Raw genomic sequence first — 18,704 nt, forward strand, 5'->3', positions numbered from 1 at the left:
AGCTACTTCTGGACCCACCTATGCTGGGGAACGAAAGTCCAATCCCCTCGCTCCTCCTGGCACTGCCTGCTGGGGGCCCTGGAGGGACAGGAGGGGCCATACTCACTGCCTTTGCGGCGCCGGTAGAGGAAGAACACCAAGGCGATGAAGAAGAAGGTGAGCAGGATGCCCGCGCCGATGGTGGCCCCGGCGATGATGCCCACGGGCAACACCTCTTCAGATGAGGCAAGAAAAAGAGGAGGGTAAGCATGGAGTCACACGGGCCAGCCACAGCTTTACTGGCACCCCTGGATTGTGAGCTTCAGCTTGATCAGAGTTGGGGTCGTGATCACATCTCATCCCTGCAGCTGGGGCACCAACTTCACCCTGGCCTGGATGGTCCATGTGACCCTCTCCTGCCACCCACCTGTCTGTTGGGCTTGGTCTCTCCTTGCTGGGCTGGGCCCTTGGTTGATGTCAACTGTCTCCACATTCTCCGATCTGCCATCTGTGTTCCGATCTCTTTGACCACCTTCCCCATCCACACCACCGTGATGGCCCCATCTGCACCTACCCTCCCAGGCTCAAACAGTCCTCCTTGGTTCCCCCTGTGCCTCAGAGCTGAGGAGGACCTGGCAGCCCTGCCTCCAGCTTTCTCTCCCTTCCTGCAGTCCTGGATGGATCCCATCTGCCTAAGACTCCTCCCCTCCGGAAAGCCTTCCCTGCTGGGTCCTGTGTCCTCTGATCCTCCCACCAGCCCCTTGCTGGCACCCTCAGCTAAGACAGAACTGATGGACCCCCAGTTATTTTTCCCCATCTCTCATGTCAAAGGGCTGGTTCTTAAAAAAACAACAAAAAAAGAAGCTGTCTTTCTCTCATCAGAACTGGGAGCTTCCAAAAGTCACAGCTAATGCCTCTTTCGTCGTGCTAGAAGTGCCTGAAGAGAGGGAATGTGTCTCTCCTATCAGATTAAGGATTCTTGAAGGGGTGGGGAACCAAGATTTACTGGTCACCTATTCTATGTCAGTATTTTATAAATACTCTCTCATTTAATCCTCACACCATCCGGGTGAGGTAGGGTGTGTTACTCCCTTCCACAGATCGTTTGACTTTTCTCCATCTGAAGTCATTTGCTGCCACTCTCTAAGTTCCCCTACTAAACTGAGAGTTCCTTGAGGCCAGGGACTGTGTCTTGTTCACATCTGGCCCTACAGCCCCTACTGCATGGCCTGGTACACAGCAGATGCCCAATAAATGTTTAAAGAAGCGAGTGGATTTCCCCAGGTTCTGGTGGGAAGGCCCAACAGAGAGCTGTCTCCTTCTGAGCCCTGTCCCAGGAGAGAAGAGGAGGCAGAATCCCCGGGCTGCCCTGCTGGTCACCTCGCTCTTCCAGCTGGATGATGGCCGTGCCCGGCCCGAAGCTGTTCCAAGCAGTGCAGTTGTAGTGGGTCTGAAAGTCGGCCTCCATGACGTTGTTGATGGTGAGCGTGGACAGCACCCCACTGCCCGAGTTGGTCCTCTCGACTGTATAGCGTTCCAGGGTCCCCACCTCCAGGAAGTTCTCTTTCCATGCCCATGCCTGGGGTGGGAAGGGCAGGAGGAGGTAAGGAAGGGGCAGGTGGCAGGAACACCTGACCTACCCTCAAAGCATGCTCACCCCATGTGTCCTGGGTACCCCTGGGCCCAGCCCAGCACTCACTCTGTAACAAACCTAAGTCGCACCTCCTGCCTCATACCTTGGCAACGAGTCTCTAGTCTAGGAGAAGCAGGGTCTCCCATACATGACTGAGACTTATGCCAGGAACATGCAGATATGCCTAGGGATATCTTTAAAATGTAGATTCTTGGGGCTTATCTCCTAAAAATGACTCTCCAGGGAAGAGGTCCAGGAATCTCTATTTTTATAATGATCTCATGTGATATGGGTGCAGCTGATCCAATGAGCTGACACTTGGGAACCCCTGATGTCAGAGAAAAAGTCCTGGATGGGGAGGCAAGAACACTGGGCTTTGGGCCTGGCTCTCTGCTTGAGTCCCTGTGTGGCCTCCCTTCCCCTCTCTGGGCCTCAGTTTCCTCATCTGTAAATGAGAGGCCGATTCTCTTCCAGCTCTGACAGTGTGAGATTCTAACTAAACATAACTCAATCTTCAACCTTACCTTTAGCCAACTGATAGCCGACCCCACATGAACCCACCCGGCTGGCTCTGGAGCCCCATCCACAGACTCTTACAGTGGGTGGGAGTTATCATCGGAGAGGGGGATCCCCAGGCTCCTCCACCCCTGACCTCCCAGCCGGGGTATGCCCCCTTCATGACCCCTCCCTCAGAGTGGAGCCCAAGGGAGCCGGAGCAGCTGACAACTGGCTCCTTTCCAGGGATCAATCCTCCTAGATCTGCAAGGAAAGCCCCCGGGAGCCGAGCCGCCTGCTGCCCGGGCGGCCGTGGTAATGAAGTGTCCCTGGGCAGCCCTGGAGTTAGCCAAATGGTCATTAAATGTGATGAGGGGTTTGACGGTTAATGGTCACGGAAGGAATTAATGGTGTGGGGGAGAGGAAGAAGGAGGGAGGAGAGCGGCGAGGGGGCTGGTAGAAAGAAGAAAGCAGGAGAAGGGAGAGGAGTGCGTAGGGTGGAAGGAGAAGGATGGGGCAGGGTTCAGGAGAAGAGGGGAGTGGGGGACCAAGGAAAAGATCAGGAGGCTGAGGAAAGGGCAGGAGAGAGGGAGAAGAGAGAGCAAGAGTGGTGGCCGAGGGGAACTAATGATGAATGGAGCAAGTGGCTCCCACAGGCCCTTCACACCTGTTGCTACAGTTACTTCTCCCGGCAACCCTGTTAGGGAGGGAAACTGCCCCCATTTTATGGATGACGAAACTGAGGTTCAAAACACTAAGTAAGTTCCTCAAGGTCACAAACAAGTAAGAGAGGAGGTGGCATTTGAGTGGGGAAAGGGACAGAGGGACAGAGTCAGAGGATTAGAAGTATAGAAAAGGCGTGGGGAAGTGGAAGGAGCAAAGGCAGATGAACAGGAGGAGAGAGCCAGAGCAGACAGACAGGGGGCAGCGGTCCTCAGATCCCCCCCCCCCGTCAGTCCCAGCACTCACAATGCGGTCCGGGGGTGGCGTGCTCCCGATGAAACACTCCACCTTGCCTCCATCACCCCTAACAGCGTACTGCACCGCCTCGCTGGAGATAATGGGGGGCCCTGCAAGCAAGAAGATGCAGTCAGGGCCAGCTGGAACCTACAGCATCTGTGCGCCCAGCCCCCCAACTCAGGCCACTCACCATTTACATAAAGTGGCACCTCCCGCTCAGCCACTCCGATCCGAGGCACGATGGCCCGGCAGGTGTAGGTGCCGGCATCTGCCTGGGTCACCGACTTCAACAGCAGCTGGTTGCTGTTACTCAGGACCTGGGCAGAGAGAGCAGCCTCGGGTGGGGAGCCAGGAGGCCTGGGCCCCTAGGTCCATGTGGGCCCCCGCATTGGAGGCATTGGAAAGAAAGCAGGAAGGGCCACAAGTGAATTCCCAGAAGGGAAATAGGATCCCTAGTCCTTCTGGTCCATCCCCTGACTCTAAACAGGCTGACATTTAAACACACCATCTCTGCAAAAGCGGAGCCCGGCGAGGGCAGGTGAGGCTGCAGTAATTTCACAGAGGATGCAGCCTCGTGGGTAATCTGTTCTAGTGCTTTTCTTGCAAAGCAAAGTAGGAAGTTTCACTCTGAAATCCCTCTTCCTGCAGTTTTGGCCCAAAGTGTCTAATGGAGGTCTCTGTAGAGCTGCAGAATTCAACCCTCTCTTCTCCAGTGAATCATCCCAGCTTCCCCACCTTCCTAGGCAGCATTCATTCACCAGGTCCCTTTCCACTGGAGCAGCTCCACTCAGGCGTCTTTCCTCCTCCCACACACAGGTCAGCGTGTCCCTCCCGCTGCCACTGAACCAGCCCACTGTCCTGCGAGGAGTGTGGGGGTTGATTACAAGCACTGTCTTTCTCCTCCAAATCCCAAGACCCTGGAAATATCCCAGGTTCCACTTGAAAAATAATGTGCTTATTTGCTGCCCCACCCCCGACCCCCACGATGCTCCTTCCAGCATTCAAGATAGGCAGCAAGCATCTTACCATGTTTGAGTCCTTTTTGGTCCAGGTGAGGGTGAGGGGGGGATTCCCAACCCAGACACAGGTGAGGGTGACATCAGAGCCAATGTCTGTGGTCGTGGGTTTAGGGTCAACTACGATCCGGGGGGCAACTGAGGTAGAAAGGAGCAGCTCGTTAGGGTCTCGGTCTCATTGGGGGTCAGCTCTGGTCAGTCTTCCCTTCCTTCTCCTGCCCTGCTGCCTCCCCATGTCTATCCCCTGTCTCCTCAGCCTCATGGAGCCTCCCCCCACTCCACTCCAGGCCCTTCAAAGGCCCCCAGTCTCTGTCCCTGTCCCCACCCTTGCAGCTACTCACAGTGGACATTGACTAGAGTACTGACGTTGGTGCTGCCCACTTTGTTGTGAACCTCACAGGACACAGGCTCCGTGAAGAAGGAGTAATCAACATTTGTCTCATAGCGACTCTCGTGGGCATCTTCAATCAAGAAGCCCCCCTTGGCCCACCTGGGGGAGGAGGCACCAAAGCGAGGGGTCAGGGCCTGGCCCCTCTCACCCGTGTCCGATGGCACTGCCCTCCCCAGCACCCCACTCCTGGCCTCAGGGGCCTCTCCACTCTCCCTCCCCAGACAGCTCCCAGCCCCACCCCTCGCACCTGTAGCCCAGGATCTCAGGGTTGGCCGTGGCCTGGCACGTAAAGACGACACGCTCGCCCTCCTGCACTGTCTGTGGCTCAATGGACAGGGTCACTGTAGGAGGGTCTGCAAAGCAGGGGACAGGAAGTCACTGTCTTTTCTGTCCCCAGCACATACGCTCAGACCTCACCACTGTGCAGTGATCTGGGAATTTGAGTTTGCAGTGTACCAGCTCCAGCAAATAAGCTGTCTTCCTCACCTTTATGCCACGGAGCCTCTAGCAGGCCGGCTGGGGAGACCACCAAGGATGACACCAAAGGGACACATTGGTCAGTGGATGTAATGACCCACTGTGGCCACTAGGCGTCAGTGTGGGCTCACTTGGCCAGCTAGAGGGATGGGGGTGGGGCATCTCTTCAACTGCTGCCCACACTCCCACCTTTCCCTGGGCAGAGGGGATTGACTGAGCACCTACCCGGGAGCATACTCCATGCTAGATGCTCTTACACTCTCATTTAATGTTGGCAACCCTGAGAAGCAGGTACAGGTCCACAGTCCCTTATCTGAAATCCTTGGGATTAGACGTGTTTCAGAATTTGGCATTTTTCAAATTTTAGAAAGGTAATGGGATGCATAGACCATTTACTATGTAAGACTCCCAGCAGGGTCTGGGCAACACCCCACAGTCAGACACATTAACACGTCTGCAGTGAAACAGATGACTATTCAGATTAAGTGGGTTAAATAAAATACTACAAAGGGCCCACAGTTCAGGTTTTGCCACCAAACCACTCTTGGCTTGGAATTTTGCATTAAGGATTGTAGACCTGTATTTTATTCTCTGCAGGTAGACAGAATTAGAAACTGAAGCTCAGAGATTAAATCATCACCCAAAGTCAGACGCTGGCTTAGACCCGGGAACTGCCTGCCTCACATCCGATGCCTCTTCTACCAGCCCTCAGTGTCCACGGTCAAACCAGGGACTCCAATGTGAGCATCCCTCTGGGGCCCCTGGAGGATTCTTCCGTGCTTCTCCAAGGGTGCCCACATGTGCTTCCCCACCTCATCCCTCCACCCTGCTCCTCCCCAGGACCCTACTCACGGTGCACATCAAGCTCGATGGAAGTCTCCTTGCCTCCGGGGATGGCCTCATTCACACTGCGGCAGGTGAAGACTCGCCCGATGTCCAGGTCGGTGGGGTTAATGAGCAGCTGGCTGATGGTAGTCTCCCGCTTCCCATCCTTCAGCAGCTCCTGGGGTGGGACAAGGTGGGAGACATGGTCAAGCTAAAAGCCCCCTCCTCTGTTCTCAGGATGACCCCACTCAGAGCTGGGCTTGCGCTGGAGAGGCACTTCAGCCTGAAGCTCAGCCTCCTCCCCCAGCCCCACCTCTTCCCCAAGTTTGGCTTTGTTTTCTTTAATTAATAGTTATTTTTTAGAGAAGTTTTAAGTTTATGGAAAAATTAAACAGAAAATACAGAGTTCCCGTATACCCTCCTTACCGACCCTACAGTTTCCCTTGTTATTTTATTTTATTTTTTTTTTAGGAAGATTAGCCCTGAGCTCACATCCGTGCCCATCTTCCTCTACTTTCTATGTGGGACGCCTACCACAGCATGGCTTGCCAAGCGGTGCCATGTCCGCACTCGGGATCTGAACCGGCGAACCCTGGGCCGCCGAAGCAGAATGTGTGCACTTAACCACTGCACCACCGGGCCAGCCCTCCCTTGTTATTGTTAACACGATGTATTAGCGTCATACGTATGTTGCAGCTGATGAACCAATACAAAGACATCATTACTAATGAAGTCCATAGTTTACACTGGTGTTCACTCTTTGTGTTGTACGGTTTTTCCCAGGATCTTGAGCATCATTCCTGGAATTCTCTGAGTCCAACTCAAGTCCCTCCTCTTCTGGGAAGTCTTCTTTGGCCACCCCAGCCCTCAGGACTCTCCCAGCCTGAACTCGCGCGCTTGTAGTCTGTCTGTCCCGCACTCTGCTCTAGGCACAGCCAGCCATGCCTCTCAGGCACTGGGTGATTTCAGTGCTGGGTCTCTCCTGCCAGACCATAAACCCCACAGGGAAGGGCCTCACAGGTGCAGTCTCACACTGGCTCAGTGGTATCCAACTTGAGGCCCTGAATACGGTCATAGGATGCCTTGGGCTGTTTTCCATATTGCAAATTGCCTAGGGGTTACCATACTATTAGCCATAGTTAGGTCCCGCGGTTTGACAGCAATACTCGCATCTTTGCTGGACCAGAACAGGACCAGCCCAGTGCAATAACACCAGCGTCCTCGTGCTGCTTTGAAGCTCCATCGTCTTTAATGAACATAAGAAGGGGAGTGGAGGACAAGTGGCCAGTAACAAATAAGCTTGTTTGGCTGCCAAAATATTTCAAAACATGTAGCCCCAGAGGAAAAAAATAACACAGTTCATGGTAGTGAAAAGGTTAAGTACCACTAAGGCCAGATTCTCATCTGTCAAACGGTGAAACTAAGGCCGAGAGAAGTGAATTGTCCAAGGTCATACAGACGGTCAAGGGCTGAGCTAATAATCCAGGTCCTCCCTGGGGCCGTGCTCCAAGGCACACAGGTGAGCAGTCTCTCCCTGCAGGTGAGCAGGTCTCTCAAAGCACCAAGCAAAGGGCTGAGGACACAAATATGCTTGCCTACAGCTGGCAGAAGGAACCTCATACAGGAGGTATGGATTCTAATTCCAGCTCCACTGTCAACTTTACCATGTGCTCCTGGGCAAGTCACCTGATGTCTTTCTCTGCCGTAAATCCCTCATCTATAAAGTGTACACAGTAATCCTTGCCTCTTCAACCTCTTAGTTGTGCCGACTGGGAAAATGTGCCAACTAGAGGTTGAGGGAGGGAGGTTGAGGTACTCCATAGAGAGACAGCACAGTCTGACCCAGGTACAAACCCCAGCTCTGCTGCATGCCAGCTGTGTGACCTTGGGCAAGTCACTCAACCTCTCTGACCATCAGTTCCCTCTTTGTGAGTTGGAAATAACATCTAATTTATGGACCTCCTGTGAGGACTAAGAGAGATGATCCATAAAGAGTTTAGCATGCACCAGTGTTTGGCACACATTAGGTGTTTCATCGATGTAGCTATTATTACTATTAATTCTGAGTTTCTGCTCAGCTACTGAATGGCATCATGAACCTGAGGATTCACTTCTCTTCTCTGGGCCTCCATTTTCCCAACTGTATGGGACCAGATGACTTCTAAGGCCCCTTCTCACATCTGTGTCTCCCTGAGTCTGTGGTCAGACCCACGTGGGAAAGGAAAGGTGACCTGAGAAGAGGCCCAAGAGGAGCTGGGGGAGCAGGCGGGGTCTCACCGTGCTGGCCACAGCGCCTTCCTGCTGCGTCCCATCCCTGAACCAGATGATGGTGGCGGCAGGCTTGGCGTTGAAGGCTCGGCACGTGAGGTTGTGGGGGGTGCCTGCCTGTAGCAGAAGCACAGGACCTCCATCAATCCTGGTGTCCTCCGGGGGGACTGTGGGGAGAGCAGAGCAAAGTCAGTCCAGGGTGCGGCCAGCACCACCCTGATGACCAAAACCCCTGCCCCTAGAGGCATTTCTCCCTCTGCACCTCCACCCCTTGGCGGGGTGGTGCCTCCCTTACCTGCTAACTTACAGTCACTGTACCTGTGCTCCCACAGTGGCTTCACCTACGGCCCTCAGCTCACCCAGCTTTCCCAGACCCCCATCAGTTATCCTTTCCCAGCCTGTACCAATTCTGGTTCTACACGGCCTGCCATTGCTCAAACCTACACACTATGGATGAGGGGAGTGGCCTCAAGTTAGGGAAGAACTAGGCTATCATGGGGTTTGAGTACAGCTCATACCTTGGGGGGCCTGGCATGGAAAGGTGGCTACCTCCCCAGAGCTTCTTCCATCCATTCGCTCCTCTCTGCTCCTCCGCCCTGGAGCAGCCAGATGAGCCGGCCTATGACAGCAACCTCCCAAATGGACTCCCTGCCTCCAGTGCCTCCGGCCCCAGCACATCCATCACTGCTGGCAGGTTATTTTCTCTATAGAGCAGCTAAGACTGTGCCACTTCCCAATTCAAACACCTTCAGTGGCTACCAACTGCCGTGGGCACGAGTTCCAAGCACCTCAGCCTGCTGTTCAGGGCTCCTGAGGCCAAGTCCTGCACTTTCTCACCTCCTCGCCTTTGCTTCCCCTGTTCTCTCCCTCACAGTGTCTGCTGAAGTGCTACCCAGCCTGTTCACCGCCCAGTCACTGCACAAGGCCTTCCGTGCCATGTGCCCCCCAACCACTACCTCGGTGGTCCCCAGCCAGTCACTCAAAGCTCTCAGCACCATCGGCCTTGTGTTTGGGTTACTTCTGATTATCCACGCCCCCTTCCACCCAAAACAGCTATCCCCGGAAAAGCAAGGACCCTGTCTCCCTAATATTTACACAGTCTCCAGCGCTGAGAATGCGGCCAGAGTAGGCTCTTGATAAATGCTTAGGGAAGTGAATCAATGAGATGTCTGACACTAGGAAACAGGGGTCCTCTTCCTGTCCTGTCCCCATGGGCTTCTAAATGCTCAGGTGACCTGGACTGGAAGTTCCCTGGGTACAGGGGCTGCCTCTTCTTTTCCTTTTTTTTTTTTTGAGGAAGATTAGCCCTGGGCTAACTGCTGCCAATCCTCCTCTTTTTGCTGAGGAAGACTGGCTCTGAGCTAACATCCGTGCCCACCTTCCTCCACTTTATATGTGGGACGCCTACCACAGCATGGCTTGCTAAGCAGTGCCACGTCCGCACCTGGGATCCGAACCAGTGAACCCCCGCCAGCTGAAGAGGAACGTGGGAACTTAACCCCTGCACCACTGGGCCGGCCCCCTCTTATTTTCTCTTAAAGCCCCAAAGTCTAGCCCAGATCTTGGTTCATGGCAGGCCTTCAGGGATATCAGCTGAATTAAAGAATAAGTGATTGAGGAGATAAAGGCAGAAGAATTTTGATTATAATCTTCCTGGTCCACCTAGTGGTCATCAGGCCAGAAATGAGAAGGATTTCATTTGTTTTTTGCTGGGAAAGACCAGGAAGACTCAGAGGGGGCTCTCAGAGGGAACCCTTGAGAGTAGCCTGGGAGGCCCGTAAGTCCAGTGGTGGGCAAGGCTGTCCTGGAGTTTATGCCGTGATGGTCTCCATGCTGGGGTTTCCAGTAGAAAGGAACCACTAGCAGCCCGACCCAGCATTCTGCTCACCTTGTGCACACAGAGGTAGCATGGGAAAAGAGTGGAATTTCGCATCAGGCTGCCCTGGTTTTAAATCTTGGCATCTTTATTTTCCTGTCCTGTGATCTTGAGTGTGCCCCTCAAGTCATTGAGTCCCAGTTTCTTCAACAGGGACATAACAATGCCTACCCACGGGGCCCTCGTGAAGGTCAGGTGAGGCATCGTGTATGGACTGTTATGTGCAGGGCACATGTGATATCTGGAATGTGTTCGCTTTGCTGCCCAGATGAGAGCCTGGAGCGCCTCTACCTCCTGGCTGGAGAACTGCCCACTGAATCCCTGACTCCTCCTCTTTGCTCGCTGGTGTACCTGGTTCTGATGCCGGATGGGGACAGATTGGGAAATGGGGTGGGAAGCAGTGAAAGGTGGAGAGAAATGGATAAAAAGCTGCCACTCAGGGTCCCCTGGTCTAGTTGTGCCTTGCTGCCACACCCTGGGAGGAAGGTCCTGGATAAGCAGAGGCCCTGCACTTCTCCAGGGGGGAGAGACCATACCCAGATGTGAGTCGTCCCTCCTGTGGGGAAGGTCTCTCCTCTTGTCAACTCTCCCTTCCTTGTAACTCTCGCCCTTTTCCTTGTTCAGGAAAAGACCGTCCATCTGTCACCTCTGTCACTAGCCCAGCCTTCTCTTTGTAGCTGGGGCAAAGGGAAATAAGGCTGTTGAGGTATCTGCTCAGCCATCAGTTAGAGGGCATGTGTCCATGTGTATGTTTGTTTATGAACAAGCTTTTATAATTTGTGATGTGAATTTGCATTATCAGCACGTACCTGTGTCTGGGGCCTCAGTTTCCTTGTTTGTAAAACTGCAAAAATAACATTGACATCTATTCCCCAGGGTTGTTATTGTGAAGGCAAAATGAGATCAAGGATGTGACGCCAACTGTGAACGGTAAGGTGATAGACGATATTTCCACCACTCATTGCATGCTTACCGTGCGTCAGCTAACGTGCCTCATGCGTGTGATTTCACTTAATCCTTACTACAAAGTGTATTTCATTACTCCTTTCATGGTAAATACCATCAATCCCAAATCCACAGGTAAGGCACTGAGGCTCAGGGAGGTTAAGCAAATGTGCTTGGAGACAGGAGAGTGAGTGAAATGGCGGGGCCGGGATGTGGATGGGGCCCGCTAACCCCGTAGCCGTGCTCCTTGCTGCTGCACTGGCGTTGTCATCTCTGGGAATAAGGAGGGAGCTGTGGGGCTGTAGATCTGTATTATGTCGGCATCTGAGGGCAAGTGCAAGGCAGCTTCTCAAAGTCCTGCCACAGGAAGAATGAAAGGCCATTCTGTGAAGGGACCACTGAGGGGTACGGCTGCAGATGTGAGGGGTTTATGAGGCTGGCTGTGCACACTGGGCAAAGCCCACTCTCGACTCTGCCCAGCCCATTTCTGGGCCCCTGGGCTGCCCTGAGCAAAGGCTGTGTGTAAGCGGGTAGGCAGGGGAGGGTGTGAGGAATGTCCTGTCTTCTTACTGCCTCCATGTGGCTGCAGATGGCAGGGAGTTTGAGAGTTCAGGAGAGACAAGGAGGGGAGTGAGGGGAAAGCAGCAGCTGTACTAACCTTTCATCTCTTTTACTTTCGGGGCCACCCTTGCTCCCCTCATCTGCCCAAATTGCCCAGATAGGCTAGGAAGGCCCATACCCTCAACACCCCATGCCCTCCAAACAAGCCAGTCAGCTTCCCCACTCATGCGGCTCTCCCTCATTGACTTGCAAGCTTTTAACTGGGTACTGCTCCATCTAGGGTTCCTACTGATATTCTCCTCTTCCTGGAAGCCTTTCTTGATTGAACCAAGCCACCAGATGCCATTATAAGCCCTTGTTCCTGCGATACCTAGGGGCTTGGTTGGCCTTTCTTCCTCTCTCTCTATTTCTCTGTCTCTGTGCTGGGGTGGGAGAGGGAAGGGAGAGTACCAGAGCCCCCTCAGTAGGATGGGAGTTCTCCAGAGCAGGAGTACCTTTCAGGACTCAAAACAGAGGCAGTTGGGGAGCGAAAAAGAAGAGAAGGTCTCCTAAGAATCTCTTGGCTCCCTCGGAATGCCTGGTCCAGCAGGGGCCTCGCACACACTCCAACGAGGGAGGGAAGATGGTGTCTTGGCATCCCGTGCCACTCCGGGGGATCAGCTAACTCTTATTCCCTAACTTCAATCCTGCTTCTTGCTAATTCTTTCCATTTTGTCCTTGCCATTTTTGGAGGAAAAGCAAGTCTTCCACCAGCCTTGAGCCCTAGTCCTTCAGGGCCTTTACATCCAAAGAAATTGGCTGTTGGGTCCCTCCAGTCCTCGCTTATTCTGACACCTCACATTTGCCCAGACCGTCACAGTTTACAACTTCCTGCACAGGGAGCTGCAAAGCGGCACTTGCTAAGAAAAGGCTGGCATCATTATGCCATGTTACCGATGAGAAAACTGATGTCTAGAGGTTGTGACCTCTTCAGGGTCTTGGTGCCAAAATGGCCCCAGTCTCTTGACTCCCAGCCCAGGCCTCTTCCTGACACACTCGGACGACTTGTCACATTCTCACCCACTGCCCCCTAAATAAAAATCTTCCTTGTGCCCAAACTCACTCATCTCAGCTCCTCTCTCCTTCCTCCCATCCCTCCTGGGGGCTCCCCGACTTCAACGATTTCAGGTTGGGGGAGAGAAAAGAGGGAGCAGGACAGATCAAATGGAGGCAGGAAAAAAGAAAGGGACAGAGTCGATGCCAAAAGGGAAGAGAGAGGGTCACAGGCAGACAGAGCAAGCCGGAGACAGAGGGAAGCACAGCTAAGGCAGAGGCCCGGTGAGAGCACCAGAGCTTGAGGGAGCCAGGCTGGTGGAGCCAGAGGTACCCCAAGAGAGGCATGGGGAGAGGTGGGGGGCAAGTCAGAGCTGGCCTCATTCCTACACTGTGTGCAGGAGAGAGTCCCCTCATTATGCAAATGGCCCCGGGTGTTACCAGAGAGGGACATCTGCTCTGTGCCCCGCGGGGCGGCAGGCAGGAGCGTGGCTTCTGAGAGACATGTCCTCCTCTAGCGCCCATCTAGAGGCAGCCAGGACCCCCGCCCCTCGGGCTCCCCAGTCGTCAGCCCTCGAGGCCCATTCCTTCCAGTCTTGCTGCCCCGTTCCCTGTGGAGGCCTCGAGGTGGATGTGAGGAGGAGGGTGAGCGCTGAGGGGAACAGGAGGCAGCGAAGGCAGGAGGGGCCGAGTGAAGAGGAAAAGGAGCAAAAGGGGCAGTTTCTGGGGCTCCGGGGCAGCAGAGAGGAAGAGGGAAGGGAGAAGCTGCCTCACCAACAAGCCTGGCTGCCAGGAGAGGCTGGGAAAGTGAGGCACTGGCTCTCCACCCTCCCAACACTCCTCTGCTCTGGTGGGCAGAGCCTTATGTTCAGAAGGGGGAGCGCAGTCCTTGAGTGGCCTGGGTACATGCTGGGTGAGAGGGTGCCAGACCTCGCACACCCTACACGTCCTGCCAGGGGCTGCCCACACGCCCATTTTGCTCTCTTCTATCTGGACTTGGCTTTGGAAGAAGTTTAAAGAAGAAGTTGGGGAGGGAAAGCTGGGGAGACGTGGGGACACTGCATGTAGGCATGAGGCCAGGAACAGACAAGTGGGAAATGAAGGAGGCAACGGAGAAGGGGAAGGACGGCAGGGACATCAAGAGAAAGCGATGGAAGAGGGGGCTGGGCACTGTGGCAGTGGGTTATTACTGAGCACTGTGAGTTTCGCCCGCCGGGAGCGCAGGGCAGCCTCGGTGGCCTGACACTCATAGGAGGCGTCGTCTGAGAGCTCGGCATCTGTGATCTCCAGGTTGTACTGCCCGGCGTCCGCAGAGCCCACGACCCGGTACCGTGGCCAGGCTGCAGGAACAGAAAGGACGAGCCTGATGTGAGCCCCGCCCCAACCTGGGAACCAGCCTGGCTTACCCTGTCCCAAGGTCACATCCTCTCCCCACTTCTCATCCTTATGTCAGGGTCCACATCCCATTCCAGGCCAGCACTCCTCCCTCTGCCCTCTCTTGGAACCCCATCGCCCTCTCCTGGCACCCCACGGGCAGCTGATAAGGATGAGGTCCCAGAGGCAGACACCACCATGATGTCACAACCTCCTCCAGGGAAGCTGGGAGCCATAAAGCAGGAGCTGGGGACAGGGGGGCCAGCAGAAGGGGGAGATGAGCAGCAGCAGATGAAATCTCCGAAGCTGTTTGCAGACAAATGTCTCTCATAATAATAGGAAAGAAAGAGAAAAAAAAGGCAGACAGCAGGGAGAAAGGAGGGGGGGGGGGAAGGGCGTGTGGGCTCTAGGAAATATAGGGCATCGCAGCACAGACATGAGCTCACTGGGGCCAAAGGGAAGCCCAAGGCGGGCCAAGGTCTTACCCTCACTCACCAAGGGAGGGATGCACGAGGCAGGGTCCCGCCAGCTCCCTGAAGGAGCCTCTAAACCAGTGTCTCGGTTCCCTGCAAAAGCTGTGGCTACGGCAGGTGGGCCTCTCCAATTCTGTCTCCTTGCCCTCCTTCCTCCAGTCTCCCGCCCACCCCCTCACTCTCCCCTGTGCTCCTCTCTCGGTTCCTCACCATCAGCTCCCTCCCAGTATCCCCCTCTGTCCAGAGGCTATCGATTCTTCTCACTCCATATCTATTGATCTCTCTCTCTCCCCCAGTTTCTTTCTCTTTCCATCATCAAGAGATGTACCAGATCCATCTCTTTCCTTTCTACAGATTGCTTTGTACAGACAAATTTCCCCTACCTGTACTAATACATGGAACTCACAGCAAATAATCTCAACCCCCTGGACAATAATAAGAATAAAAATATACAGTCCCTCCTATCCTTTTATCATCACACTGCTTTACAGTCCACAGTGTGTTTTCACAAGCATATTCTCTCATTTGTCTCCCAAAAGCGCTTCTAAGGCAGACAGGCAGGCCTGCGACTACTCTGCCTATTTTATACGGCAGTAAACTAAGGCCCAGGAGGTGAAGTGGCTTTCCTAAGGTCACCCAGCTGGTAGGTGGCAGAGGCGGGACTAGCACCCAGGTATCTTGACACCTCATCCACTCTGCCAACAGCCTTTTCAAAAGTATCTTTACTCGCTTTGGAATATAGGAGGTTGGGTTTTTTGTTTTTTTTTTTTTTCACCAACTCATTATGTTTGCTTCAGCACCGGCTCCATAGTGCTTAATAAAGGCATGTTGAATGAATAAATAAATAAGTGCTCAGGCTGATATTAAAATGAGTTTTGGCCTCTGAGCAGACATTGCCTGGGCGGGGGGCAGGACAGAGGCTGAGGAACAGCAGCCTGACATGAAATCTTTGCAGGACAGGGGGATGCCCGGGCTCTCCTCAGCTCTTGCAGGGCACATTAGTCTCCCAGCACATCCTGTGTCACCTCTGTCTGCCGGCAGCACCTCTCGTGGTGTCTGTCTGTCTGTCTGTCTGTTTGAAGCTCTCTTATGTAAATGTCTCTTGGTTCCCTTGACCTCTTGGGCTTCCCACTGGCTTTCTCGAGCCAGTCCACAAGTGGGAGGAAAGATAAAGCTTCAGAGTTTGGAAAGCAGTGGAGAGAGCTCAGGAAGAGAGGGACAGACTGACCTCCAAACAAATGGGATGGGGGGCTGGAGCAGAGAAGGAATGTGGTGGGGATGTTAAGTCCAGGAGTTGATGTTGTGGGGAGGGGACACAAAGATGGGACAGTCCAGATGCGGGCTGGCTGGGCGGCCCCACTCACCTTTGAGGCCCTGGCCCATGCCCAGTGCCAGCCCGTCCTTGGTCCATTGCACGATGCCCGAGTAGTTGAGCAGCACGCAGGGGAGCACGGCCCGCTGTCCGGCCACCACGGTCTGGTCGGCTGGCTCCTGGCTGAAGCGGGTCTGGGTCCCTGGCAAAGCCAAAGCCGGCACAGGGTAAGGAGATGAGTGAGGAGAGGGCCTCTCGCAAGAGGCCACCCCTTCCAGGCTCCCAGTCCACGCCCGCCCTGCAACAGGCCAGAGAGAGAGAGCCTGAGCCTGGGAAGGTGGACTCACCAGTCCCTCTCCCACTTCAGTCCCAACCCCTTCCCTCCAAGACATCACCTGCTCGCCCTTGATTCCTCTCTCCCTCCACGGCCCATGGGAATGGGGTTCAGGAGCTCAACTGCTTAGCAATCATGGAAAGTGGTGCAGTGTTATGTAAAGGCCTTAGGGACCTGTCTAGTACAACCCTCTCGTTTTACAGACAAGGACACTGAGGTCCAGAGAGATGAGTAACTTACCCAAGGGCACCCAATGGCTTAAGGACAGAACTGAGATTCAAACCTGAACCTCAGCACTCCAGGTCCTAGGCTCTTGCTCTACCACCCCTACCACGTCTCCCTCGCCCCTACACCCAGGTCAACAGGTGATGCATCCATAATAGATGCTGCTGGTGATGCTGTGGCCCCTCAATCCTTGGAGCAGGAATATAAGACCATACCCCTACTTGGACAAGTGTCTTATGAGCCAGTGTGAAGTAACACATGTGCGCAGCTATGCCAGCTATATCCCCCACGAATGCACGCAGAAAGTGCCTAAGGGCAGACTCTATGGGACAGGCATGTCCATGTGTGTGTATATGATCCTGGGTGGCCGTGTATCTAAAACGAAGCAGCTCTGAATCCGCTTCTTGGCACATTTATCCTATTGTGTGTGTTGACCCCTTGCTCCCGAGCTCTGGGGGCAGGAGTGCATGCACAGGACACACCTGCACACACTCAGCCTCCCGCGCTGTGGGAGCCGAGAGGACATGTGACTGTTCCACCCTTCCTCTGGCTGCAGGAGCTACACATGGCTGCCCGGCTGGCAGCTCGGCCGGGAGCATTTGATTAGAGACCTGCAGAGTAATTGCCCTTAATTGTGGAGCCCAAATGGAGCAGGGAATTGGATTGCGGGTTTCTTCTCCCCCACCGCTCTGGCCCACCCACTCCAGCCAGCCCTGGTTGGACCGGTGGTGGGGCAGGCCTGGGCACCATGCAGAGCTCCAGGAGCTGTGGCCATCAGCTTCCTGTGCTGCCCGGCTGTGGGGAAGAGGAGAGGAGATGGAAGGGCTGTGGGACAGCAAAGAGAGAGGTCCGGGGCTTCCTACCCATGTCCCCAATCTGTCACACCACTGTAACCAAAATCAACTTTTCCCAGAACTCAGGGGACCCCTCCCCTTCTTTCCCTCTCCAGCTCCCAAGTCTTTGCAGAGACTACAATCCACAAATCCAACTCTTTCCAAACTCAGCTTTCCAAAATTTCTCTGATCCTATGTGTAAGCAAATGGAACTTGTCCTCCCCCATTCAAGACCGCCTTCTAAGCAACAGGACCCTAGTCTCATCCCCTCTCTTCGTTTTTTTTCCTCCTCCAGCTCCATTCCTCCCCTTCTTTCCAAATCTACCCCACATCTCCCTCCTCCAGGAAGTCCTCCTAGATTGATCCCTCAGCTCCTTGGGCAAACATAGCTTGTCTCATCACTCAGCCCTGCTGTCACAGCTCTGTCCATGGGATTTCCTGTCCTAAAGTATCAGAGTCTATGCCCATGCTTTTGTCTGTCACAGGGTAGAGGGCAGCTGGTGGGTGGGGGCGTTTGCCCTTCTGTTCCACCAGAATGGGAACTTCTTCTCAAGGCCAAAGGCCATGCTGTCTCTTCCTTCTGAATCTCCCCGGACATTTGACATCCACATTGGTTGCTGTGCACAACGGGGACCAACTAAGAGGGGGTGGAAGGATGGCCAGCACATGATTTAATGCAACGAGGCGGCCTCTTTTGGTTAAACATGCAAATCCAGCTCTTTGGGTCTGCAGGAAGTTAGAAACAGGGCTGCTCCCCCACTCCATGAGCAGCTCCCCAAGTCTGCTGACCTGACATCCTATCCGTGTCTTCTACGGAAGGAAAGTGTCAGGCTCACCCATATTTCCAGGGATTAGGGTGGCAGGTGCTGAGATCCTGGGGGAGGGGGTGGGTCAGGTGAGCAGCCAGCATTATTAATTCAGGCATTGCCCTCATTATTATTCAAATTTATTCATATCCTTGCGCATTTCTCCAGTGCAGCTCCATGCTGCAAACTCTCCACACTCACGTTTCTCCTTCCCACAGCCCCCGGAGCCCCAGTCAAGGGCTTGGCCGTGGGGTGGCCTGTGAGCCCTGGCTCAGAGATGGAATTTACAGTCACAGCTTTCCTGCGTGGGACTTAGACACCCTGGTGTCCTGTTGAAATCTCCGGAGAACAGTGAGAAGCTGGCTGCTTGTCCACTGGGAGCAAGGAGGCAGCTGACCCTGAGGAGGGGCAGAAGGGGAAGCCCTTGGAGTCAGAGTCAAGATGGGGATCTTAGGGAGGAGTGGTGTGACCTTGGGCATGTCACTTCCCCATCCTGGACCCCAGTTGCTCACCTGTACAAGGACAAGTCTGGACTAAGGACTGCAGAGGTCCCTTTTAAGAGCACAGGTTCAGGAGACAGACTGAGGTTTGCATAGTTTCTCTGTCACCTTGGCCAAGCTACTTACTCTCTAAGCTTCATTTTCCTCATTGGCAAATGGTGGAGGGTGGGGGAGGGGGATAACGCCCACCTCCCAATTGCCCCTGGACTGAGTTAAATGGGATGAGGCGGATGGCATGCCTGGTACATTCCCTTGCATGTGCCCACTAAATGGCAGCTATGACCTTTATTTATCCTGAACGGTTAGATAATTAGAAGGACGGCCAGAAACCTGAGCAGGGACACGACAAAGAAGATATCTGTTGTCCTAGGGATTTGGGAGTAGAATTC

General features: G+C 54.2%; 1 protein-coding gene across 9 annotated transcripts in view; it reads right to left on the minus strand.

Moving 5' to 3' along the window:
• The window catches only part of KIRREL1 (kirre like nephrin family adhesion molecule 1), a 103,008-nt gene that overhangs the window by 6,781 nt on the left and 77,523 nt on the right, over positions 1–18,704 (minus strand). For 2 of the 9 annotated variants that reach the window (XM_023640931.2, XM_070266950.1), the window contains exons 2-12: positions 15,670–15,819; positions 13,649–13,798; positions 8,054–8,211; positions 5,804–5,954; positions 4,722–4,827; positions 4,425–4,573; positions 4,094–4,221; positions 3,258–3,432; positions 3,077–3,177; positions 1,360–1,558; positions 107–214 (exon numbers count right to left, since the gene is read on the minus strand). In XM_023640931.2, coding sequence (XP_023496699.2) covers positions 107–214; positions 1,360–1,558; positions 3,077–3,177; positions 3,258–3,432; positions 4,094–4,221; positions 4,425–4,573; positions 4,722–4,827; positions 5,804–5,954; positions 8,054–8,211; positions 13,649–13,798; positions 15,670–15,819 — 1,575 coding nt within the window. Of the gene's footprint in view, positions 1–106; positions 215–1,359; positions 1,559–3,076; positions 3,178–3,257; positions 3,433–4,093; positions 4,222–4,424; positions 4,574–4,721; positions 4,828–5,803; positions 5,955–8,053; positions 8,212–13,648; positions 13,799–15,669; positions 15,916–18,704 lie in introns of all 9 variants that reach the window. The other 7 variants (XM_070266948.1, XM_070266952.1, XM_023640929.2 and 4 more) reach the window with 6 other exon arrangements.

This window comes from Equus caballus, chromosome 5, assembly GCF_041296265.1.
Source record: "Equus caballus isolate H_3958 breed thoroughbred chromosome 5, TB-T2T, whole genome shotgun sequence".
Taxonomy (NCBI): Eukaryota; Metazoa; Chordata; class Mammalia; order Perissodactyla; family Equidae; genus Equus; species Equus caballus.